Consider the following 27,088-nt stretch of genomic DNA (forward strand, 5'->3'; position numbering starts at 1 on the left):
CCTTTCAGTCACGCAGCATCTGCAAGTATGACCAGCCAGAGTCTCCTCACGCGCATAGAGCTATCAAGCTGCATATGCAATCGCAGTGGCTAATTTATGCACGCCCATGAAATGGCGTTCAAATGGGCAAGATTTTGGCTGGTGCCCCCAGCAGATAATCCCACCACCAAGTTTAGTGCTTATACACGGACACCAAAAATAACACAATCGTGATTGATTTTTGCACACACTATGTATGTATGGGTCCTGCTGGCACACAAGGGGGGGCAGTTGCATTGGGATGATGTAAAACACAGGACAGAGGTAGATGAAAATTACCTGTATCCCATCATAACAAAGTATTCAAAAACCTGTGTTTGCCACTGGTTTAGTGTCTATTCAATGCAATAAAATATTACTATGGTATACATTAGGGGTGAGTGGGTCCGGATTTCTGAAATCCGAACCCTCCCGAGCCCCCCCGATCCGAGGCCGATCCGAGTCAGGCTCGACTTTTCCCGCCTGACTCGGATCTGAAATCGAGGCAAAACGTCATCATCCCGCCTTCCAGGCCTCGCGGGTTTTGGATTCTATATAAGGTACCCGCGTCGGCGCCATTTTCTCACTCGGCTGTGGACAGTGAAGAGGGAGGGTGGGAGTTAGGGCTGGCTGGGCTGTGTAGTGTAGTGTAGTGCACTGTAGTGTTGTGCTGCGCTGTGTTGCGTTGTGCTGCTGTTGTCCATAGGGGCTGTGTCCACTCCTCCAAAGTCCATAGGGGCTGGCTGTGTTGTGCTGCTGTTGTCCATAGGGGCTGTGTCCACTCCTCCAAAGTCCATAGGGGCTGGCTGTGTTGTGCTGCTGTTGTCCATAGGGGCTGTGTCCACTCCTCCAAAGTCCATAGGGGCTGGCTGGACTGTATTGTGCAGTCAGTTGTCCATAGGGGCTGTGTCCACTCCAAAGTCCTGTGCAGTGACCCAGTCCTAAAGGGGTGCTGTAGTGTTGTCCAGGGGGTGCTCTGTCCATCAGGGGTGCTCCCCCCAAGTGAAAAAAAAAATATATTTTTTCTGTGTGTGAATTGTGTGCACAGTAGCCGCACGTGCATCAACAAAGTAGCGCCAACTGTGCGCCTGTGTCATAAGTAAAGGGCCGGCTGGCTCGTCCGTTAAAGGGTGCTGTAACCCCCAAAGTGCACTCCAAACAAAATAAAAAATTATTTTCTGTGTTTGTGAATTGTGTGCACTGTGGCCGCACGTGCATCAACAAAGTAGCGCCAAGCGTGCGCCTGTGTCATAAGTAAAGGGCCGGCTGGATCATCTGTTAAAGGGTGGTGTAACCCCCAAAGTGCACTCCAAACAAAAGAAAAAATTATTTTCTGTGTTTGTGAATTGTGTGCACTGTGGCTGCATGTGCATCAACAAAGGAGCAGCGCCAAGCGTGTTCCTGTGTCCCATAAGTAAAGGGCCGGCTGGCTTGTCCGTTAAAGGGTGCTGTAACCCCCAAAGTGCACTCCAAAAAAAATAAAAATATGTATTTTTTTGTGTTTGTGAATTGTGTGCGCAGTAGCTGCACGTGCATCAACAAAGTAGTGCCAAGCGTGCGCCTGTGTCATAAGTGAAGGGCCGGCTGGCTTGACCGTTAAAGGGTGCTGTAACCCCCAAAGTGCACTCCAAACAAAATAAAAAAATATTTTTTGTGTTTGTGAATTGTGTGCGCAGTAGCCGCATGTGCAATAACAAAGTAGCGCCAAGCATGTGCCTGCGTCATAAGTAAAGGGCCGGTTGGCTCATCCTTTAAAGGGTGCTGTAACCCCCAAAGTGCACTCCAAAAAATATATATTTTTTTCTGTGTTTGTGAATTGTGTGCACTATACGTGCATCCTCAAAGCAGCAGCGCCAAGCGTGCGTCTGTCTGTTAAAGGGTGGTGTAACCCTCAAAGTGCGCTCCACAAAAAAGCGTGCGCCTGTGTCCCATAAGTAAAGAGCCGGCTGGCTCATTTCTTAAAGGGTGGTGTAACCCACAAAGTGCACTAGTCTCCAACAAAAATAAAAAATTATTTTCTGTGTTTGTGTGCGTCTTAGCCACACGTATATATCAATATAACATAAATGGAGGACCAAACTTTCTCCGATAAAAATAAAATAGGGAAAGATCAAGAACCACTTCCTCCTAGTGCTGAAGCTGCTGCCACTAGTCATGACATAGACGATAACATGCCATTAACGTCGTCTGCCAAGGCCGATGCCCAATGTCATAGTAGAGGGCACATACAATCCCAAATGACAAAGTTCAGGAAAATGACCTTAAAAAAAACATTTAAATCATCTGAGGAGAAACGTAAACTTGCCAATATGCCATTTACGACACGGAGTGGCAAGGAACGGCTAAGGTCTATCCCTATGTTCATGACTAGTGGTTCAGCTTCACATGACGACGGAAGCCCTCATCCCGCTAAAAAAATCAAACGAGTTAAGCTGGCAAATGCACAGCGAAGAACTGTGCATTCTAAGAAGATAACACAAATCCCCAAGGAGAGTCCAAGTGTGGTGGCGGTTGCGATGCCTGACCTTCCCAGCACTGGACGGGAAGAGGTGGCTCTTTCCACCATTTGCACACCCCCTGCAAGTGCTGAAAGGAGCACCCACAGTCCACTTGCTGATATGCAAATTGAAGATGTCACTGTTGAAGTACAACAGGATGAGGATACTGGTGTAGCTGGCGCTGAGGAGGAAGTTGGCGAGGAGGATTCTGATGGTGATGTGGTTTGTTTACATCAGGCTCTGGGGGAGACAGTTGTTGTCCGTGGGATGAAAAAGCCCATCACGGTCATGCCTGGGCAGAAGACCAAACATTCCACCTCTTTGGTCTGGCAATATTTCTATCCAAATCCGGACAACAACTGTCTTGCCATATGTACCATATGTAAAGGTGAAAAAAGTAGGGTTAGGGACGTTAACCACCCAGGAACATCCTCCCATATACGTCATCTGCAGCGCATTCATAAAAAGTTACTGTCAAGTTCAGAAACTTTGGCCAAGACCGTAAGCAGTCCAGGGACACCTAAATCCCTTTGTCCTGTTGTATCCAAGCCTCTGCAAACCACACCATCACCTCCCTCCTCGTCAATTTCCTCCTTAGCCAGGATCGGAAGTAGTCCTGCAGGCCATGTCACTGGCATGACTGACTCTCCTATCCGGGATTCCTTCGGGGGATCCTGTATTGCTACGCCTACTGCTGCCGCTGCTGCTGTTGCTGCTGGGAGTCATTCATTATCCCAGAGAGGAAGTAGGAACACCACTTCTTTTACTAAACAATTAACCCTCCAACAGTCCTTAGCGAGGAGGATGAAGTACGACAGCAGTCATCCTGAAGCAAAACGTATAACTGAGGTATTGACTGTTATGTTGGTGTTAGACGTGTGTCCGGTATCCGCCATTAGTGCAGTGGGATTTAGAAAATTGATGGAGGTAGTGTGTCCCTTGTTCCAAATCCCGTCTAGATTCCACTCACTAGGCAGGCGATACCGAGACTGTACAGAAACGTCAGAAAAAGTGTCCTCAGTGTCCTGAAAAATGTGGTTGTACCCAATGTCCACTTAACCACGGACATGTGGACAAGTGGAACAGGGCAGACTAAGGACTATATGACTGTGACAGCCCACTCGGTAGATGTATCACCTTAACTAGCAACAACAGGAGCGTCACCAGTAGCAGCATCTCAGAAACGCCAGCTCGTTCCAAGGCAGGCTACGCTGTGTATCACCGGTTTCAGTAAGAGGCATACCGCCGACAACCTCTTAGAGAAACTGAGGGAAATCATCGCCCAGTGGCTTACCCCACTTAGACTCTCCTGGGGATTTGTGATATCTGACAACGCCACCAATATTGTGCGAGCATTACATCTGGGAAAATTCCAGCCACCGTGCTCGATCCTAGGTTTAAAACCTATGTGGTGTCTCCCTTTCCGGCTGACACAAGCCTGCAGAGGTGCAAAGACCTGCTGGTGAAAACACTGTCAGCTTAAGTGGAACGTGACACGTCAACAGCTCCTTCTTCATTTTCTTCCGCAACTGGGGCTGCCAGGAAAAAACTTAGGTATCCTAAGCAACCCGCTGGCAGTGATGCAGGGCAGGCAGGACCAAGTTTGGACATCTGGTCCGGACTGAAGGACCTGGCAACAATTTCTGACATGTCTACTGTCACTGCCTATGATACTGTCACCATTGACAGAATGGTGGAGGATTACATCGGTGACAGTATCCAAGTAGGCATGTCAGACAGTCCGTACCTGTACTGGCAGGAAAACGAGGCAATTTGGAGGTCCCTGTACAAACTGGCTCTTTTTTACCTGAGTTGCCCCCCCTCCAGTGTGTACTCCGAAAGAGTGTTTAGTGCAGCCGGTAACCTTGTCAGCGAAAGGCGTAGGAGGTTGCTTCCACAAAATGTGGAGATGATGTTCATAAAAATGAATTATCAACTCTTCCAGGGAGACCAGCCTCCAGAACGTACAGAGGGACCTGTGGTGGTGGATTCCAGCGGGGACAAATTAATACTCTGTGAAGATGAGGATGTACACAACACTGAAGAGGGTGAGGAATTGGTGGATGAGTACGATGACGACATCTTGCCTCCGTAGAGCCAGTTTGTGTAGGGACAGATTAATTGCCAGCTTGTTTTGTGGGGGCCCAAACGAACCAATAATTTCAGCCACAGTCATGTGGCAGACCCTGGCGCTGAAATTATTGGTTAAAGTGTGCATGTCCTGTTTATACAACATAAGGGTGGTTGGGAGGGCCCAAGGACAATTCCATCTTGCACCTCTTTTTTTTCTTTGCATTATGTACTGTTTGGGGCCTAGTTTTTCAAACTGCCATCCTGTCTGCCACTGCAGTGTCACTCCTAGATGGGCCACGTGTTTGTGTCGCCCACTCGTGTCGCTTAGCATAGTCATCCAGCTACCTCGGTGCAACCTTTTGGACATAAAAACACTATTGTGAGGTGTGAGGTGTTCAGAATAGACTGGAAATGAGTGGAAATTAAGGTTATAGGAGCAGAAAAACCCACAAATTCTGTGATTTTAGCTGTTTTTATGCGTTTTTTCAAAAAAATACAGATCCAAAACACAAAACCCAGAACCCAAAATACGGAAGGGTGGTTTTGGCAAAACCAATCCAGATCCAAAACACGAAGAAAGATCCAGATCCAAAACCAAAACACTAAACACGAAAAGTGGCCGGTGCACACTCCTAGTATACATCTAATCAGTGTAATTTATATCAAATGCCCCATGAATTGTTCAATAAAAGTTCTAATTAATAAATGGCAAATCTTGATTGACTCCTTGATTGTGAGTATTCTCCAATGACACCGAGGGTCCCAATGAACAGATACCTAGGTCTATGTGATGGTAGACGGTATGAAGAAAGCACAATCAACAGAAACCTCTTGTTAGGTATTAGACAATAATATTTAATAGGCCTCAAATGACAGATGTAACTAGAGGTGTGCGGATGCACAGAGCGCAGGGCCATCCCACGGCGTATGCTTCTGGCTGCGTCAGTGCTGCCTGTAGCTTCCCGCGGACTCTACAGGCAGGCATCCTGCAATAATTACAGTTGCCTGCTCCAGCTTTAAATGCCAATGGCTCTGCCCCTTAATGCCTGACTTCATGACGTCACACGCAAAAGGGGACAGGGCTGACACTGGATGCTCAGAGCCCTGGTTACAGCTCTGAGAAGTATACACAACAAAAACAAATATATAACAGGGGTTCAGTAGCAGGGGTGCCAGAGGTGCCAGGGCAGAAGAACAGGGACTGGCGGCAGTTTTGGCAGGGAGTAGCAGCAAGGGTGTCGGCAAGGGGACCAGGGCGGGCTCAGCAGAAGCACTAGGAGGCAGGGAGCCGGGATGCAGTACCAGAGAGCTGGGGAAGACAGGCAGCAGCAGGGGGGGCGCATACTCAGATTCATTTTCCCTGTGTTTTTTTTCAAAAAAATACTGAGAAGTTACGAAGGTAATTCGCAAGAGCAGAGCTCTGTCCCTGTGAGTGAGTTTTAATACATTCTTGTGATATTTTCTAAATTTGCAATGCGAATTTAGCCAAAAATATCACACTACAGCTGCATTTGAAATGGGGATTGTAGTAAATAGGGACCTTAGGGAGATGTATAATGTGCCCCTGTCATTATCCTTTATTCAGGCTACCTGATTGACACAAGTGATTGGGTGGCCTCCTGCATTGTAAGAGTTTTATGAGGACTGGTTTAAAAATTGTTGATATGCTGTTTCACTCTCTAATCGGGCCTGATAGGGACACCTAATGTTCAGCAAATTCAGATTGTACTGATTACCGACACCCTGCTCCTTCCTATGGGAAGGAGGTCTGGGGTTGGTGAAGAGGGATCTGAGCTAGACCGGCGGCCGTGCACATGTGTGACCATAGGTGATGTATGCGCAGAAAGTCGGCTCCAGAGAGGTAACAATGCTTCATTAGGAGCAGTGTTAGAGATCCCGGGGATAGCTGCTTTTCGGAGTAGCTGTCCCCTACTGGAGTAATATTGAAATACTCCTGTGCATAAGTATCCACCGCAGCAAGTTATTGCAAGTTGGATACTTATTTATTGTGGGCTGTGATGAATAGGCCCCTAAATCAGGTGTATTTGCAGTGAAGATGTATGAGAGATTTACCACTCATGCAATCACTAATTAGTTGTGTAGAGACAGCACATTATGACTTTATTTTCCATAATAGACAGGTATTGCAGATGATACATGTGGCCCTTCAGCTGAATAATTCCCCATCCCTGGGCTAAGGCTAATGGTGTACTAACCCTGCCTACTGTTGTGTTGGCCCTGCCCAGGGGCATTTCTAGAGAGGAGGGGGGCCCATGTGCAGTCTCCGACACGGGCCCCCTCCTCTCCGCCCGGCGGCCGGCAGTGCACTGAGCTGTGCACGGCTAGTGCCGGAGTTATAGACTCTGGGCACTAGAGTGTGCCCAGAGTCTATAGTGCATGCACAAATGACGTGAAATTGGCCGCCACGGCCATTTTCCAGTCGTTTCACAGCACCAGAGCCAACGTGGGACCATACTTACCTACCTTTCAGAATCTCTTCCCGGGAGAAGCCCGGGTAAGAGAAGCAGCAGGGGGCTGATGGGGGCGGGGCCTAACAAATTGTGTCATTAAGCCCCGCCCCCTCGTGACAAAACTGCCGCGATTGGGTAAAATTTACATAGGGGGCGGGGCCTCCCGCGAAAACCGGGAGGGTAGGCATGTATGCGTGGGACTCCGGAGAGGTAAGTAATATTATGGGTGCAGGGTGTGCGGTGCGGGGGCCCCCTGGACCCAGGGGCCCGTGTTCCCCGTACACCCTGCACCCATTATAGATACGCCCCTGACCCTGCCTAACATTGATTTAGTCCCACCTACAGTATAAGAGGCCACTTTCCAAATTTTTTCCAAGGCCACTTTTAGTTCCCAATCTGCCCCTGAACACCAACAACAAAATAAAACACTCAAGATAAATATTGGTGTATAGGGAAGAGGAATAACAGATTAACAATTATTGCTGGAAAGACTATAATAGTCTCTCAGTGCAGGACTGCTGTCATTAGTTATTCACTAGAGGGCAGCAAAGAACATGTACACTGTATATCAAGTCTAAGGAAAAAAGTTAACCCTCATAGACAAAAAGCAGTAAAATATGGTTCATCTACAGTAATACAAATAAAAGAAAACTGATTTTGAAAAGACCATTTGCTACTAGAGAAACACATCATGGGGCTGATATAGAGGTGGACGCAAACTTTTTTTGTTTATTTTTGCATAAGGTATGCAATTTGGTACTGCTTATCAACACAAAAAGGTTCTAAGCTGGGTACACACCTTACAGATATATAACTGCAGATGATGGTTATTCATACACACTGAACAATCATCATATTTCATCTGGCCGCTGGTCCTGCTGGCCGAAGGTTGCGCTTTGACCCCCTCCCCACGGCTCCCACTGCAAGTGTACAGGCGTTCGGCTGATCGCCCATACACACAGCACAATGGACAGATATGTCTGCGATATGTCTGTGAAAGACGTCGTTCACAGACAGATCTCGGTTACACACTGGCCGACGCACACAAGATATATTGGCCAACCAATTGATCCAACCATATGTAGAATCAGTTGCATTTTTCAGTTACAACTCCTTACGTATGGAGAGGTGGGACATGGTAGGGAAGGGGTGCGTATATCGTGCTGGGCTAAAATCTGCATTGATGGTGATCTACAGCCACTTCTAAATGGCTGAGTGTCTTGTACATCCAATTGAAGCTATATAGATTATTAGTGTGGCCGCTGCAATCTATTCACATTATTTAGTTGATACTGTGTGTGCATAGGGTACGCTGCAGGAAAGAAGATCCCCATTTGTTTTTATAAAAGTGTCAAATAAACGATCTTTGTACTTATTTAAACTTAACTAGTGCATTTATTTTGTATTTGCATCTGTGTTTAATTGTGTTTGACAAGGTAAATGCTACTCTAGTATTCATTCATTACAGTGTAAAGACACAGATATTCTATGATATGTACTGTATATGACATCATCTCATAAGAGTATTACATTGTGTACTGTATATGACATCATCTCATAAGAGTATTACATTGTGTACTGTATATGACATCATCTCATAAGAGTATTACATTGTGTACTGTATATGACATTATCTCATAAGAGTATTACATTGTGTACACATTGTGTACTGTAACTTTAGCATGTATTGCTAACAGGGCCATCTTATCAGCATTGCAGGCCCTGGGCAAAGCAATACACTGGGGGCCCTACCCACACATTCATGGGAATAGAGAAAATGTAAACGGTCAATAAAATGAAACCTTTAGTTTTAATGGTACTTTCAACAAAATCATTGAATCATATGTTTAAAAATAAAAGAAACATATTATTTGTAAAGCGAGGATAATCAACAGACACTTTTGAATATTATAAGCCTTGAAAAACACAAACATTTCAACATATAAATGATAACTGCAGTTCACACATAGGGCACTATTTACTACAATCCGCATTTGTAATGCAGATTGTAGTGTGATATTACCGACTGAATTGCGAATTCAGGCAATATCACAGGGATTTACTACAAATCCCTTGCAGGGACAGAGCTTGCGATAAGGCTCTGTCCCCGCGAATCCCCTCCGCAGCCTTATCATGGTATTTTCACAAAAAATACCGTGACAAGTGCCGACGCATGCGCCGACCGACCATCGCTAAGCCCGCCCCATTGATAAGCCCCACCCCCCACGATCGCCTGGGAATTGTGCGCTCATAGTACACAGACTGGACACTAATTTGTGTGACAGATAGTGCCGTTTGTGGGTGGTAACAGGAGAAGGTGCTTGTGAACGGGGTAGTGTATGTGCGAACGCAGGCGTGTTTAGGCATCTAAACGGTGTTTTAGGGGTGTGCATAATTAGCAAAGAAGCATCATTGTACACGTCACTTGGTTGTATTTTAGACAGCACTGATCGCAGTGCTTGCGGTGGGGTAGGGTCTACCTCAAGCGCTGCGTGCAGCTCGATGGCTCTCAATGTCACCGATTAATCACACACTTCCTGGAGATGACGTGTGCTAAGAGAGAAAGGTGGGCATCTTTATACTGGAATGCGTTCGCTCTGCCGTCACTCTCTAAGGTGCTTCCACCAGACAGTGCGATCTCTGCATTTGCATACCCGGCCCCTTTTGGGCTTAGCGTCTGGCCCAGTGTCCATCCCCCGGCATCCTGCGCTGCTGTCACAAGCCGCCGATGCGTCTTGTCTGACAATAGTGCTCCGGGTGGTTCTCTCATGCCCGTTGCTAAGAGACCGGGACGCTAGGCTGTCACTTCATGAGGTCCTCCTACCTGGTTGCTCCATAGGCAAACGCAGGGGGGATTCCATCTGCCTGGAAACCCCCCTCCCTAGCACACACATGACCACAGTAGAAATAGTAATGTAATAGAATTTTGCTAGTGTTGCATGTTTTTCTCAGTATCACATATGAAATAATTAGCACCACCTGTGGATCTTTTAATATGTATCAGACAGTAATAAATAACCTGTGCACCAACTAGGAGATCTGGAAAACATGCACTATTAGGGATGCACTGCTATAGAGCCCAATATGTACATATATGTCCAGGGCAGTGCTAGGTTCTTCTGCTGCTCCTGCAGGCTCCTGGACTTGCTGAAAGGCTCTGGAATGGTGCCCACATCTAAAATAAAAACATTCAGCTCAGGCAGGATGGCCCTACTGCCACATCTGGCTTATTGTGATCGCTGGTCCTGTATATTCTGGAATTATGATACACAATACACTTTTTATGACGCATATTAAAACTGGTTGAGTACTAATTCTGCCCTCTTCATGGACTGGCCACACTTGCTCAAAAAAATCAAGCATTTGGAAACCCCCCTCTAGAAATCCTGTGTTTGCCACTGTGCTCCGTCATCTCCATCCTGTCCTGATTGGATCCTTCTCCTTTTTTATCTCTGCTGAGTCTCTACCGTGTGTGGTATCATCCTCGTGGTGCATTTCAGTCTCTCCTATCTAGCGTGTATCTTTCCTGTCACTACCGTACTATGGTATCTGTGGGTACTTAATATCTTTTCATCAAGACAGTCTCAGCCTCACTGCAGTGTTCAGGTGGAGTATTTGTATTCAAAGCTACAGCTGTCTCAGCCGCACTGCTGCGTCTGTCTAGACTATTTGTTACCAACTTTACTACTGTTTCAGTAGGACTGCTGCGTCTGAGAGGACTTTAGTTATTACATCACAGCTGTCAGCCGCACTGCTGAGTCTGACTGGACTATTTGTTACCAACTTTACTACTGTTTCAGTCGCACTGCTGCATCTGAGTAGACTTTAGTTATTACATCACGGCTGTCTCAGCCCAAGTACATATCAGCCCTCAAAGCTGCAACTTGGCCACAAGGCCACATCCCAGCCAAGCACACATCAGCCCTCAAACTGCAACTTGGCCACAAGGCCACATCCCAGCCAAGTACATATCAGCCCTCAAGGATACAATTTGGCCACAAGGCCACATCCTAGCAAAATATACATCAGCCCTCAAAGCTGCAACTTGGCCACAAGGCCACATACCAGCCAAGTACTCATCAGCCCTCAAGGCTGCAACTTGACCATAAGGCCACATCCCAGCCAAATATACATCAGCCCTCAAGGCTGCAACTTGGCCACAAGGCCACATCCCGGCCAAGTTCATATCAGTCCTCAAGGCTGCAATTTGGCCACAAGGCCAAATCTTAGCCAAGTACACATCAGATCTCAAGGCTGCAACTTGACCACAAAACCAAGACTCCAGCCAAGTACACATTAGCTCTCTAGGCTGCAACTTGGCCATCAGGTCACACTCCAGTCAAGGAAGGACAGAATGGGAAGGAAGGACAGAATCGGAAGAATAGGAGGAGGAGTAGCAATGTATGTCAAGGAAAGCATAAATACTACGTTAATACATAGTATTGAAGAAAAAACAGAGTCCCTTTGTTTGACTATAGAAACAGGGGAGAAAGTGATTCTTCGTATTGGGGTGATCTACAGGAACTGGACAATAAACTATTGCAGGACATCACTAAAATGGCATTAAAAGGACAGGTTATAATCATGAGCGATTTTAATCTACCCAGTATAAACTGGGAGGTTTCTGTGGCAAGTTCCACTAGAAGTAGGGACATCCTGAATTAATTGCAGGACGCCTCCCTCCAGCAATGGGTGAGGGAGCCCACTCGGAAAGACGCAATATTAGACTTTATGCTTACAAATGGAGACAGAACATCTGATCTAAAAGTGGGTGAAAACCTGGGATCCAGTGATCATCAAGCAGTATGGTTCAGAATAAAGACAGATACTGACTCACCCCATACAAAAACAAAGGTGTTAGATTTTAGGAAGTCTGATTTGCAGGGATGGGAAGATGTGTAAGCGAATCTTTGGCAGAGTGGAGTAACTTGAAAGGAGTGCAGAAGATGTGGGAAAATTTAAAAAGTGCAATATTAAAGGCAACAAACATTTGTATCAAAAGGGTTAGGAAAGCCACAAGGAAAAGGAAGCCAGTGTGGTTTGGGAAAGAGGTAGCAAGTATCGTGAAAGCAAAAAAGATGGCCTTTAGGAAATACAAGCAGATGCTAAATAATGAGGACAAAGAGGTGTATCTTGTAAAACAGAAGGAGGCTAAGAAAGTAATGAGATGTGCAAAGGCAAAAGCTGAGGAGAAAATGGCACAGTCAGTGGATAAAGGGGGCAAAACTCTCTTTAAGTATATAAGCAAAAGGAGAAAAACAAAAGGTGGAATAAAAAGACTAAAGACAGAAAGAGGGAGTCTTGTTGAGGGAGACAATGTAATAGCTGATCATCTTAATAATTATTTTTGTTCAGTATTGACTACTGAAAGAGAGGGCAAGGGGCCACAGTTAAGTTGCAGGTGTAATCAGAATAATAAAGTAGGAACAAGCACATTTACAGAAGAGAAGATACTAACAGAACTCTCAAAACTGAAAGTGGATAAATCAATGGGGCCAGATGGGATACATCCAAGGATACTAAAAGAGCTTAAAGGGGTGCTGGTAACACCATTAAAATAATTATTCAACCAGTCACTAGCTAATAGAGTAATTCCAGAGGACTGTAAAAGAGCAAACATTGGGCCTGATTCAGAGCTGGACGCTCTGACCAGAGCGCTCGCTCTGAATCAGGGCCCTCCTCCATGAAAATGGAGCGGCCTCCTGGCCGCTCGTATAGCTGTGGGTGACCACCCACAGCATATGCGAGCGGCCAAAAAGATGGTCGCGATGGTCTTGACCATCGCGACCATCGGACTTGCGACGGAGACCCTGCGGTAGGGTCTCCCTGCCACAAGCCCTGGAGTGATTTTGGCTCTATCAGAGCCAAAATCACTCCCACTGATATCACTAGTGATGTCAGTGGGGCCGGCTTCAGATGGTAGGCATTCCCATGGGAACGCCTCCGTCTGGCAGGCACACCCCGGCACGCCCACCAAAGGGGGCGTGCTGTCAATCAACATCGATAGCACGCCCCCTTTGGTGCGAGACCCGGAGTGATGGAAAGCCCATCGCTCCCCGGGTCTCGCGTATGCGCACGACGGAGCTCCCTCCGTCGTGCGCATGCACAGTGGGGAACATCGACCCGCTTGCGAGCGTAGTGCTGCTCGCGAGCGGGTCTGAATGACCCCCATTGTCCCACTGCACAAAAGTGGAAGCAAGGAAGAGGCATGCAACTACTGACCAGTGAGCCTTACATCAGTAGTAGGGAAATTGATAGAGACACTCGTAAAAGAAAGTCATAGATTATCTCAATTCCAACAATTTTCCGGACCCCAAACAGCATGGATTTACTTGGGGGAGATCATGTCAAACAAATCTTATTGACTTTTTTGACTGGGTGACTAAGGAAATAGATAAATGGTAGCTATAACTATAGCTTATCTAGACTTTAGTAAGGCTTTACACCGTTCCACATCGCAGACTGTTAAATAAACTGGAAAGCATGGGATTGGATACAAAGATAGTTGAATGGATAAGATCATGGCTGCAGGATAGGAAACAGAGAGTTGTAGTAAACGGAGTGTAGTCTCAAGAGGGAAATGTTTCCAGTGGAGTACCTCAGGGATCTTTACTTGGACCAGTGCTGTTTAATATCTTTATTTGTGACATTGCAAATGGTATTGAAGGGAAACTATGCCTTTTTGCAGATGACACAAAGGTATGCAACATGTTAGACACACAAGGAGGGGTAAAACAAATGATTGATGATCTAGGTAGACTAGAGGAATGGTCAAGAATGTGGCAACTACAGTTTAATGTAAAAAAATGCAAGATCATGCACTTGGGTCTCAAAAATCCAAAGGCTAAATATACTATTAATGGCACTATACTGGAAACTACTGAAGAGGAAAGGGATCTAGGAGTCACTATTTCAGGTGACTTAAAGGCAAGCAAACATTGTAACAAATCAATGAGAAAGGCAAGTCAGATGCTTGGTTGCATAGGGAGAGGAATCAGTAGCAGAAAGAAAGACGTGATAATACCACTGTATAGGTCATTGGTACGTCCTCATCTCAAATACTGTGTTCAGTTCTGGAGGCCATATCTCCAGAAGGATATTAATACATTAGAGACTGTACAAAGAAGGGCAACTAAAATGGTCTACACCACAAAACGTACCAGGAAAGACTAAAAGATCTTAATATGTATAGTTTGGAGCAGAGAAGGGAAAGGGGGATAGAAATAGAAACGTTCAAATATATAAAGGGTTTTAACAAGGTAAAGGAAGGAGACATTCTTCAAAGAAAAAGAAGTATTAGAACAAGAGGACATGTTCTGAAAGTGGAGGGTGGTAGGTTCAGGGGAAATTTGAGGAAAAGTTACTTCACAGAAAGGGTAGTGGACAAGTGGAATAGCCTCCCATCAGAGGTGATAGATGCTAAGACAGTAGAGCAATTTAAACATGCATGGGATAGACATAAGGATATCCTTCAGAAGAAGTAAGGATCAATAAGTGTTGACTTAACAATATGTTTAAAAATGGGGCAGACTAGATGGGTCAAGTGGTTCTTATTTGTCGTCAAATTCTATGTTTCTATATAAGTACACTCTAGTCCTAAATCACGGCTGTCTCAGCCCAAGTACACATCAGTCCTCAATGCTGCAACTTGGCCATAAGGCCACATCCCAGCCAAGTACACATCAGCCCTTAAGGCTGCAACTTGGCCACAAGGCCACATCCCAGCCAAATGTACACCAGCCCTCAAAGCTGCAACTTGGCCATAAGGCCACATTCTAGTCAAGTACACATCAGCCCTCAAGGCTGCAATTTGGCCACAAGGCCACATCCCAGCCAAGTTCATATCAGCCCTCAAGGCTGCAATTTGGCCACATCCCAGCCAAATATACACCAGCCCTCAAGGCTACAACTTGGCCATAAGGCCACATTCTAGTCAAGTACACATCAGCCCTCAAGGCTGCAACTTGGCCACAAGGCCACATCCCAGCCAAGTTCATATCAGCCCTCAAGGCTGCAAGTCGGCCACAAGGTCAAATCCCAGCCAAGTACACATCAGCCCTCAAGGCTGCAACTTGACCACAAAACCACAACTCCAGCCAGCCATGTATACATCAGCTCTCTAGCCTGCAACTTGGCCATCATGTCACACTCCAGTCAAGTACACTCCAGTACTCAAGCTTTTTTATTAATTGACTCTTCATCAATCGATTCCTCAAAGCTTCTTTATTAATAGACTCCTCAAAGCTTCTTTATCAATTTACACCTCTAATTATGAGTTTTTTATCCTGATAAACCATTCTTACTGTGAATCTTCCCAGTGATTCATAACACCTGCGTGCAGAGAGCTGGCTGAAGGAGCTGGGGATGGAGCGCAGACTGCTGGAGGGGCCTGGCACCACCGCCAATGCAGCTGTTGGCCGAGAATATGTAAATGTCGCAGCTGCCTGGATATGTATTGAGACGACTTCAGGCTTAGAAAGATGCAGCATCAGATGCAGATCCTGCGATAATCAGACTTCTGAGTAGCCCTATGGTCGCACAGAATGGCCATGTGTACTGAGATACCAGAGACATATTGTTCGTCTACTGAATCGCAGATGCAGGCTGCGACCCACCCTGAAAGCGGTCGCGACACGCCTGCATTTTTTACACCACAACCCTATTACCATTCCCAAACGATGACCGACTGTCAATCATCCTGCGGAAAAATTGTGCTGTGAGCGACGACAGTAATGGACTTCGATGCATGCGCGGTGTGGCTCACATTCATGTGCAGATTGGCGGTTATCGCTCAACTGCATAAACATTGGTATAGTGTGCGTCTCTGAATCAGGCCCACTCTCTGCTGATAACATAGGAATTTATTTTTTGAAAGGTAAATGTACACTTGCTAGGGGTGTAGGGGTGCATTTTTGTCTTGGGTGCAAAAACCACTTGTTCTGTCACCTGTGCTAACATTGCTTTATACCACCCATGTGGATAAATGTGCCCATTTATCTGAATGGTTTTATGCCCCTGTAGCAGCATCCTCATCACGTCACCTACACATAAGCAAATACCTCCCAACATAGGTAGTGGACGCAATGGTAACGGGGGGGCATTAAGGTATTACATAACTTAAATCCAGAAAGGAAGGGGACAACCAAGCTGCTTTTATAAGTTTCATATTTGTGGAATTTGTTATAGTTTCCACATTAGTTTATTTACACGGTAAGCAAATCTTGTGTGTTGTGCAATGTGCCCATTTAATCCATTAAATTTAATGGTTAACCTCACCACTGTGATGGCCTGGAATAGGGAATGCCTTAGATTTGGCCCTGTCTTTCCTCAGTTTAGTTGATTTTTAAACCTTGTACACGGAAGTAAACTCCACTTTTATACATATGTACTGTACCTGGCACATAGAGACAAATTATAAAGCATAAAGCCCTGTAGCCAGCAAAGAGTTCCAGACCCCATTTTCACTTTGCTCAAGTCATCAAACAGCTTACCACCAGTAATAGTACTGTTATCACTGCATACTTGCCTACCCTCCCGGAACGACTGGTAGGCTCCAGAAAATCGTGATCACCCGTCCGCGTTCGCCCACTTCCTGGGTGAAGTGGGGAGCACAGACAGCCAATGAGGCAATTTGCATTGAATCACATCATCATGGCTCCGCCTCCTACTACACAATGCCGGTAATCTCAGCATTACAAAGTGGGAAATGGGCAGTGCTTAAAGTGGTCCTAGAGAAGTGGTGGAACTCACCGCCCCCCTCAGTGATTTCTCAATAAAGGAACAGCGCATGTCGAAAAAAGGGGCGTGGTCTCAAAAGGGGCATGGACACACAATAGTATTTCCAATTCCAATTATGCCACATAGTAGCACAATCTTGATTCACATTACTCCATGAGTGTCCCTTATTTGTGTATGACACACAGCAGTGCCCCTTTTACTCAATGCCCACAGTAATAATGCCCCTCATACAATGCTCACAGCAGTAGTGCCCCTTACACATAATGCCCACTGTAGTGGTGCCCCTTATGGAAAGCCCTCTATAGTGGTGTCCCTTATGCAGTGCCCCCAGTAGTGGTAGTGCCCCTTATGCAGATCCCACAGTAGTGGTGCCCCTTATGCAGAGCCCCACTTATGTAGTGCCCCCTATGCAATGCCCCCATTAGTGATCCCCTTGTAATAGTGCCCCCAATAGTATTGCCCTTAGTAGTAATGCTTCCGTAGTAGTGCCCCCAATAGTAATGCCCCTCAGTAGTAGTGCCATCTGAGTAATGCCCCCAATATTACTGCTCCCAGTAGTGCCTCCATCTCAGGTTTTCCCTGGTTAGGACTTCCCAGAAACTTTTTTTTTATATATTTTTATATGGATTTACTGGTATATGTTTTTACTGGTACCTGTATATTCAAAATAAAATACTTTGTCACAAACCAGTACTGATTGATGAGGATCAATATTGGCACGTGCTAAAGATACCTCTACAGAAGAGATCATCTGATGTTCGATGTGAGTATGGTACACATACATACAAAAATACCATTATATGTCTGAATCTACTGATATGAGTATGTTTGTGAGATATTCTAAGAATACACTGTTTATATACAGTAAGTCCCAATTAGTAGAGGTGATACCACACAATTTAATTTTTTTTCCCTCTGTTTTCATTTACTTCACAACCCGGATTACCCAGTGAGAATAAGAAGGGGGCAGGACTTTTTGAAGTATCCACTCTAAAGATACCTTACGCTTTGACTAGCTTGGATTATAAGTGAGTCCCTTTGGCACTTCTCCTTGGGAGTTACATTTCTGATTGATAGTGTGAACAATACTATAATAGGAGCTTGTTAAAAATATACCTTTATATGCCTATATACTGTACTTTAACACTAAAAAGTGAGTATGGTACGTTCTGGCTGTTTCACAAGATTAAGTGATTTTTTTGAATGAGTACGAACTAGTGGAAAGGTTCCTACACATCTTTTCCCCTTCTTTCTGGCCCCCATTTTATATATCGACATCATTTTGGAGAAAAAAGGAGAATATCAAACTGATTAAAGTTCTCACCTTGGACCTCGGCAGCGCTCACCTCCACTAACCGTCATTTGTTGCATCTGTTGTGTATATTTATTGTGAGATATACACAATATATATTCACAATATCAGGTCGTAAGATTACGATCAAACATGTACTTACCTGTACCAGCTCTTTTGTAATTTACGTCATTAAGTGCCAATTTGGTTTAGTCTATATTGGCAAGACCATATGCCAATTTCACAAGAGAATTGCCCAACATCGATCTGCCATCCAGTTGGCCCTTAATGGGCGAGAATCAGATCAACCTGTGGCTCGCCACTTCAAAGAACTTAAACATTCCCTTGCCACTTTGTCTCATAAAGTGGTGGACCACATTCCAGCATCACCGAGAGGAGGGGATAGAGAGAAAGCACTCCTTAAATTAGAAGCCAGATGGATTCATAAAATGAACAGTGTGGCCCCATATGGCCTTAATGAAAATTTACATTTGTCGTGCTTTTAGTAGCACATTAAAATTATAGAACTTTGTTGCCCCTTTATGAACAGGACACATCGTGAGTGCCATGGAAGGTTTTTGTCCCTGTTTTCGTTTCTGTTTAGTTTATATCCAGACTATATTTACTGTACTTTATACACTTGCATTTTCTGGTATTTATTTTCATAAATTTACACATTTCTTTACATTTTATTCACACATATATTTTGAGTCTTCCCATTTTTTGTTTTTTTTTCATTCTGATACATTCATTAGAGTCCCTCTCTTTTTATTCTTTGTAGTCCCATGGACACATACATTTACATTTATATACACACATAACATGACATCAGCTGGACATGACATCATTAGGATAGGAGCAAGCCAGTTTTTCTGTATGACACAGAGGGCCCGATTCAGAGCCGAACGCTGAATCAGGGCCCTCCTCCCTCAACTTGGAGCGGCCTCATGGATGCTCGCATAGCTGTGGGTTACCACCCACAGCTATAGCGAGCGTCCATGATGATGGTCGCGATGGTCAAGACCATCACGACCATCGGGCTTGCGACGAGACCCTGCGGTAGGATCTCGGTGACCGCAAGCCCTGGAGTGATTTTGGCTCTATCAGAGCCAAAATCACTCCCACTGACATCACTAGTGATGTCAGTGGGGCCGGACTCAGACGGTAGGCGTTCCCATGGGAACGCCTCCGTCTGGCAGCCACGCCCCCGGCACGCCCACCAAAGTTATTCGGGTCTTGCGCATGTGCACGACGGAGCTCCCACCATCGTGCGCATGCGCAATTCGGCACCATCGACCCACTTGCGAGCGTTCTGCGCTCGCAAGCGGGTCTGAATCAGCCCCAGAGTTCTTTTTTGGGCAGACATTACAGCCACTGTTATATATGAGGAGCTTCATTGCTTGTCTATGGCAGGTACTGCAGCCACTGGCGTTGTTTTGCTCATTGCCACATTATATGTCACCCAGTATTTGTTGTTTGTTTTTATTATGTTTCATGTACAGTTATCGGGTAGGTGATGGGCTAGTCACCATGGTTACCAGACGCAGCCTGGTGTGTGAGGACGTCGCATGTCTCAGCAGCGACACGCGGCCTGATGCTTTCACCTCCCCTGGCGCTGGCCTCTGATTGTGCCACACACGGGTGAGTGGTTATCTTCTCTCTTCTATATAATGTATTCGGTTGTATATTCTATTGATCCCTGAGGAAAATCTCTAATAAAAGAGATTGAAACATCGGCAGTAATAAGGTCTAAGCATCCAATGATTTAACTTACTGGAAGTCCTGTTAGTGCTGCCGACTTTACTACATATATTACACAAAGTACACATTACATACTGTACAGTATATTACACGGGAAGGACACATCCCCCGGAGAGGGCACCAAGTGACGGTTTTAGTACATATATATATATATATATATACATACATACATGGCAGGGTCACACATACATACAGGCAGGGTCACAGATACGGGATCGGTATGTATTACCGCCGGCCGCATGGCTCAAATCCCGACAGCGCATGCACGGCAGGGGTGAAGATCCGGACTGCTGCTAAAGGTAAGTAATCCTAATCTTCCCCCCCAACCCTAACCCTCCCTTAGGGGTGCCTAACCCTAACCCCCCCCCCCCAGTGCCTAACCCTAATCCCCCCTCTAAGTGCTTAAACCTAACCCCCTTTTCCCGCTGCCTAAAAATAAGTCTCCCGGGGGGGGGGGTGCCTAACCCTAACCTCCCCCCGGGGCTGCCTAGCCCTTACCCCCCCTTTCCCTAGCCTAAGCCTAACCCTGCTGGGGGGGTGCAGGGGCTCTGCGGGGGCCCGTGTACGACGCCCCCACCCTCCCTCACAGCAGCCCAGCACACAGCTGTTACCCGAGCCTGCCGCGGCTCTCGGCGGGCCTGGGGCGGTGCCTAACCCTATGCCCCCCGGGAAGCCTAAACCTAATCCCCCCCCCCCCCCACGGCTGTCCGCGCCCGGCGCCCGGCTTACCTTTGATCGGGATGCCGGGCTCCCGGCGTAGGTAAAATGACAGGCATCGGGATTTCAACGCCTGTCATTTCTACCTTGCCGGGATTAGACAGTCGGGAAGCCGGTGGTCGGAATTGCATCCGTCGGCTTCCTGACTGCTTCCCACACATACATACATACATGCATACATACAGGCAGGGTCACACATACATACATACATACAGGCAGGGTCACACATACATACATACATACATACAGGCAGGGTCACACATACATACATACAGGCAGGGTCACACAGACATACAGGCATTGTCACACATACATACATACATACAGGCAGGGTCACACATACATATGTACATACATTCATACATACATACACATACAAGCAGGGTCACACATACATTCATACATATATACACACATACATACAGGCAGGGTCACATACATACATGCATACATACATACATACAGGCAGGGTCACATTCATACATACATACATAAAGGCAGGGTCACATACATACCTACATACAGGCATGAAGGGTTAGACATACATACACACATACAGGCAGGGAGGGTGATAGACATAACTGGGGTACCTCTCTCACCTTAATGTGGATCCTGCAGCTTCTTCCTCATTGACATGCTGCTGTAGTCTCTCCCTCTGCTGGGGTCAGATGAACAGGTGCTGAGCTCCACCAATCAGGGCTCAGCACAAACTTGTCTGACAAGGGAGTCTCTCACTAGAGCAGCAGGAAGACAGGACTGGAGCTGCTGCTGCCGCTCTGTATACACAGCACCCTGCAGGCTGGTCACGGACCCAGCAGGCTGTCAGCTACTTGACAGCTGCTTCCAGAGTCCGACTTCAGGGCGTCCTCTAGCAACTAAGGCACCTGAAGCTCGCGCTCCGGTGGAACCGCCCTCCCTACGCCACTGCGTACAGCACCCGAACCCATTCACAAGCTGTCGTTTAAACAGCAGCTTGTTTAGCAGAGGGATCCAAAGATCCCTCCCAGCTGTGTCTCCTTACCTCCTGCGGCACCTTGCTCCATTGCAGTCACTCGCTCCCTCCAGGCTTCTCGCACCACTTGAACAAGCAGTCCTCCTGTGCTCACCATTCAGCTGGGGAGCGGGCTGGTGATCGGGTGGTCGAAGGCTGCAGCTCTGAGCAGGGGAGTTACAGAGAGCGACCGCACTGGGGCTGGTGCAGGTGAGGGAGAACAGACAGCAGCTGGATGCTTCAACTAATGGAGCATCATAGAGGTAGCACAGTAGAGCACACCATGTACCCACAGATACAAATTGTGTATTAAAGTGTACATAAGGATGGGTTAATTGACTTATATGTTAAGAGATTTGAGATGACTGGACCAGTCAAAAAAGGAAGTTGCGTGACCACAGACTTCTCATATTTTTAATTTAGCTTCAAATTTTGGTAATCTATGTCTGTTTGCTGGGCGTTGCTGTTCAGAAATTGCTAGGAGAGAAAGCTTCCTGATCTCCCTATCACACATACATTACATGAAGATTTATTCCACGTACAACTATTTCTAAGTCAGTAATGTAATCAAACTATGCTTTAGTTTTACATTGTTTATATTAAATTAGTAACTAACTGTCAGGCTGTACCTTTGACCGCTGCAACCTTTGGCCAGTAAACATGCAGTGGTCATCATAGCATGTTTTCTCATAGTGTTCCGAACACAAGTCTTCAATAGCATACCAGGTTCCAGCGGCAAAACTTTATATAAGGAGTTTAGTTTTTAGTTATGGAGCTGCTGCCAATTAATGTAAATAAATGGATACAAGAGAACAAAACTTTCTTTTTGCCACCCGTGTGCAACAAACTAATGTAAGTAAAACATGTTTACTTTATGCTGATTTATTTTTATCAGTTGTCCTGACGCTTTACGTTTGGATTGTTGAATTTATATATTGAGATTTATAATCTCAATGAAGTCACAAAGAAACTTGTATTAAGGGGGAACTGAGTGTTTTTGCTCTTCTTTCTTTATCTTACAGTACATGATTGTCAGTAAACATTAACTTATCTTGTTTTGTAGGAGTATCTTGTTTTGTAGGAGTATCTTGTTTTAACAGGTATATTTAAAAAAAAAAACAGAGTAAAAACAAAAGTATTGTGGGTGTATGGTGCTTCCTCTTTTCCGTTGCCTTAGAGAAGAGACAGTGGCCTGATTCACTACGGATCACAATACTTTGTATGTACGCACGTAGTTCAACTGTGATAGCAAGGTACTCCACTGCTATCGCAATACAAACTCAGCACTACATAAGGACGCCATACGCACATACATGGGCGTAACTAGAACTTTGTGGGCCCCATAGTAACATTTTTAAAGGGGCCCCCCAACTTCAGCTTTCTTAGCTTACGCTACCTAAACCGCTAAAGATATATCACAAAGATGGACTTTATTATACTCCATGTAGAGATTAATACGTATTATCCGGTTTCTACAGAAAAATTGATGTAAACAATGTATACTGATACAAAATGTCAGTTTTTCCCTTGTTTTACCATTCCTATTTCATTTAAGTGAAAAACAATTCCCGGTAAGAGTCTTCTATGGCATGACAATAAATAAAGCACAGGGACAGACACTTAACGTGGCTGGAGCTGACCTAAGTTTTTCTCATGGACTTTATGTAGCCCTTTTATATGTCACGTCAAAACTAAATCTTTTCGTGTTGATGTCAGGAGGGAAAATGACTACAAGGCAATCATATAAGACCTTGGTTGAAAAATAAATATCTATCCATCTATATATAGGTTGGGTATGGGATACCGGTGCTCAGGATCCTGGCTGTTAGAATCCAGACGATGGCATCTCAACAGGGTTAAGATACCGACACTTGTCGGTAAGTATCTTAACCCTTCCCCTGCCCCTAAACCTAACTCCCCCCAGCCTAAACCTAACCTCCCACAGCCTAAACCTAACCATCCCCCCCCATAGTGCCTAACCCTCCCCCTAGTGCTTAACTCTAACCCCACTATTTAAACTCGGGATTCCGGCTCTGGGATTCTGAGTGCTGGCATCCGAACTGCCAGGATTTAAACTACAGTACATCCCATATATATATACAAATATATGTTACTATGTATAATATATTTAATACCAATACATTTATATATACAGTGACGTATCTATAAAGGGTGCAGTGTGTGCGGGGCACAAGGGCCCCCGGGTCCAGGGTGGCCCCGCACCGCACTCACTGCACCCATATTATTTGAGACTTACCTGTCTGTGGTCCCACGTCGGGTGTCAGCGCTGCTCAGAACTCCGGAAAGTGGCAGCCGCGGCCATTTTGCCGGTGTTCTGCGCATGCGCAGTAGACTCCGGGCACTACAGCGTGCCAGGAGTCTGCTGCGCATGAACAGGACGCCGGAAAATGGCCACCGCGGTCATTTTACTGATGTACTGCGCATGCGCAGTAGACTCCGGGCACACTCTAGTGCCCGGAGTCTACTAAGGCTCCGTTGGCTGGCTAGCCGCGTCAGTCGGCTGTCGGCCACCGGGGAGAGAGGAGGGGGGCCTGCGCGGGGAGTGCACACGGGCCCCCTCCTCTCTTAAGATGCCCCTATTTATATATATGTATATACATATATGCGTTATTGTGTATAATATATATAATACTAATATATATATGTATATATACACACTGGTAGTAATAATAATATATATATATATATGTTACTGTGTGTAATATAATACCAATGGGCATATTATATTTATAAAAAAATGAGCAGGATGCACCACCACAGTTTCTCTGACAGAGAGTAACTCACTCTACAGACGTCGCTCCTCGATTACTGCTGCTGCAGTGTTGCACCACACGCGATCCTCTTACAGTCCCACTCCCTGACTGCAGTCTGGAGGAGAAAGACTCGCAAGATGATGAGGTCATCATCTCGTGAGACCATCACTAGTGTCTCTTCAACGGCGCACCGTGCAATGGGTGTGGGGTAGAAGCACAGTGACCACCCATAAGACCTCCACAGTCCGCCCACCTGCTCACCGCAGAGTACACCTAGGGTCTCATTCAGACCCGCTCGCAAGCGCCTGAGCGCTCGCAAGCGGATCAATGTTGGACTCTGCGCTCGCGCAGCAGCCGTACTGCGTGTGCGCAAGCCCCGGAGCGAGAGAGAAATTCTCTCGCTCCAGGGCTCACTACAAAAGGGGTGGCTGTCGATGGTGATCGACAGCTCGCCCCGTTTTGTAGGTGTGGCGGGGGGTGTGGCTTCACAAATGGAGGTGTTCCCAAACGAATGCCTGCCGTTTGTGGGCGGCCCCACTGACATCACCAGTGATGTCAGTGGGGCTTGCGGCAGATGAGACCCTACCATAAGGGTCTCGTTGCAAGCCCCGATGGTCGCGATGGTCTTGACCATCACGACCATCAACCTGGCCGCTCGCTAAAGCTGTGGCTAGTCACCCACAGCTTAGCGAGCGGCCAGGAGGCCGGCTCTTTTTACAGATGCGGACGCCCTCATTCAGAGTGAGCGCTCGCATTTTGCGAGCGGCTCTGAATGAGGTCCCCAGCGCAGTAGTTTTACTATAAAGGGTGCAGGGTTGCTTGCTTGGCCACCGGGCAGCCTAATCCGCCGGGCCCCATAGCAAGCGCACCCCTTGCACCCTCCATAGTTACGCCACTGCGCACATCCGTAATACTTATCAGAATAGCGAAACCATCGGTACAATCGAGTACCATTGGACTCATACGCACATGCGCTGACCTTACTCAGAAATTGCTAACAGCCACGCACGCTATGAGACCTCAGGCTGCGTATGGCTTTGCAGTGGATAATTTATGCATGCCCTGCAACGGCGTTCAAATGCACTGGCACGGCTGCGTTCGGCCGACCACCCCCTTCCTTACCACCCACAAACAGCACTTCCTGTCAATCACTCTGCGATGGGTTTGCATAGTCACTGCGATCGGGACTGGCTAGTTTGCGCATGCGCAGAACGTAACAATCTTCCGATTGCGTGCGTATTAACTGCGTTCCTTGCTGAATCAGGCCCACTATCACTACAATAAAGATAAAACATAACATTTGAATGAAAGTCTTTGTTGCTCTATTATATGATAGATTTTAACTAGAGATGAGTGGTTCGGATTCTGTGGAATCCGAACTGCTCCGAACACCGAGGATCTGAGTTCACCCGAGCTGTGGGTCGGGTGTTCCATTCTGACTCGGATCCCACTTCGAGGCCGAAAGTCATCCTCCCCAATGTCAGATTCTTGCGTTAGTTTGTCTCTAAATAGGGCGCTGCGACCGGGACTTGGCGCCATTTCACTTGCATACTGTCCACTGCGCTGCTCATAAAAGTGGCTGTGTCCAGACTCACAAGTGGCTGTGCTGGAAAAGTGACTGTAGGGGGCACACTGCACGCTGATGTATGCTGCGCTATACTCTGCTGATTACAGTGGCTGTGTCCAGACTCACAAGTGGCTTTGTGTACAAGGCATGCTGATATAAATCTTGCCCCACTCAAAAGAGGAAAAATCCTGAACCTAACAGAAAAGCAAAAATCCTGCACCTGCAGATAAAAACCCCACAGGTGTGGAAATTTTGCTATTCTCGCACCTAATTGAATATAACCCTTAGCCTGTCTCACTACTGTCTAACACTGCCTATCTCGCTATTTGTCTCACCCTCACCCTAGGCACCCTGCAATCAGGATTGCTCGTGCAGTGCTGTCCAGAGCCTCTTGTGAACCTTCCAGACTCTGGATTGAGTTGTAATTCTTCTAGCTACACAGTTTTTAAACAGTATAGTCTGTGTACCCCTTACACTGTGGTAGCTTGAAAGCAAAGACCAATTACTTGTGATATTTATTTCAGTGTGATAGTTATTGCTACTCTATTTGCTTCTGGTCTGAAATGGAAGCTGAGAGCGGGAAGGAGCAGAGGTGTAGCCTGGAGCCATGGCACCCAGAGAATGCGTATGCTATGGCGTCCTCCCCCCCTGTACTGAATTTTGCTAAAGTGATTATGGCCAAGAAATGCTGTGGTCTGATGACTGTGCATATGCACAGTAGCGGCTCCAGGAACGGGCAAGCCGGTCCGTCGCCCGGAGCGCTACTGTTTCCGGGGGGCGCAGGAAACGCCCACCTCCCTCCCAGCGCTATGGGCTATATTTAAACTCAGGGGGGAGGGAGCGGAGGAGGGAAGGGTCGGCAACACAGGACGGCGCTGGGCGCAGCACAGCCTAGCGCCAGCCCTGCATATGCAGCAACGCAACCGGCCCCCGATGCAATAAGTAAAGTGATCGCATTAGTGATCACTTTACTTTTACACTGGCTACTCTGTCCCTGTTTCTGTATTTTAATACAGTCCGGCGTCCATAATTGCGATAAGCAGTGACAAGAAATTATAATTACCGGGTCTAAAACCCGATAATTAACAAATATGCTCTTTTGTTAGAGGTGCTGGTTGCTATAGGTGCCTGCAATTTATTCTTTCCAGGATATACATAGAAATAATATATTTTAAATATCAGAAGTCAA

At 46.3% G+C, this 27,088-nt stretch overlaps 1 protein-coding gene across 1 annotated transcript in view; it reads left to right on the forward strand.

The window, feature by feature from the left end:
* The first annotated feature begins 22,243 nt into the window (after nt 1–22,243).
* The window catches only part of HAAO (3-hydroxyanthranilate 3,4-dioxygenase), a 65,139-nt gene continuing 60,294 nt past the window's right edge, over nt 22,244–27,088 (forward strand). Inside the window, exon 1 of the mRNA XM_088477525.1 lies at nt 22,244–22,410. Coding sequence (XP_088333651.1) covers nt 22,328–22,410 — 83 coding nt within the window. The 5' untranslated portion in view covers nt 22,244–22,327. The remainder of the gene's footprint in view (nt 22,411–27,088) is intronic.

Source organism: Taudactylus pleione, unplaced genomic scaffold, assembly GCF_031769625.1.
Source record: "Taudactylus pleione unplaced genomic scaffold, aTauple2 ptg000201l, whole genome shotgun sequence".
Lineage (NCBI taxonomy): Eukaryota > Metazoa > Chordata > Amphibia > Anura > Myobatrachidae > Taudactylus > Taudactylus pleione.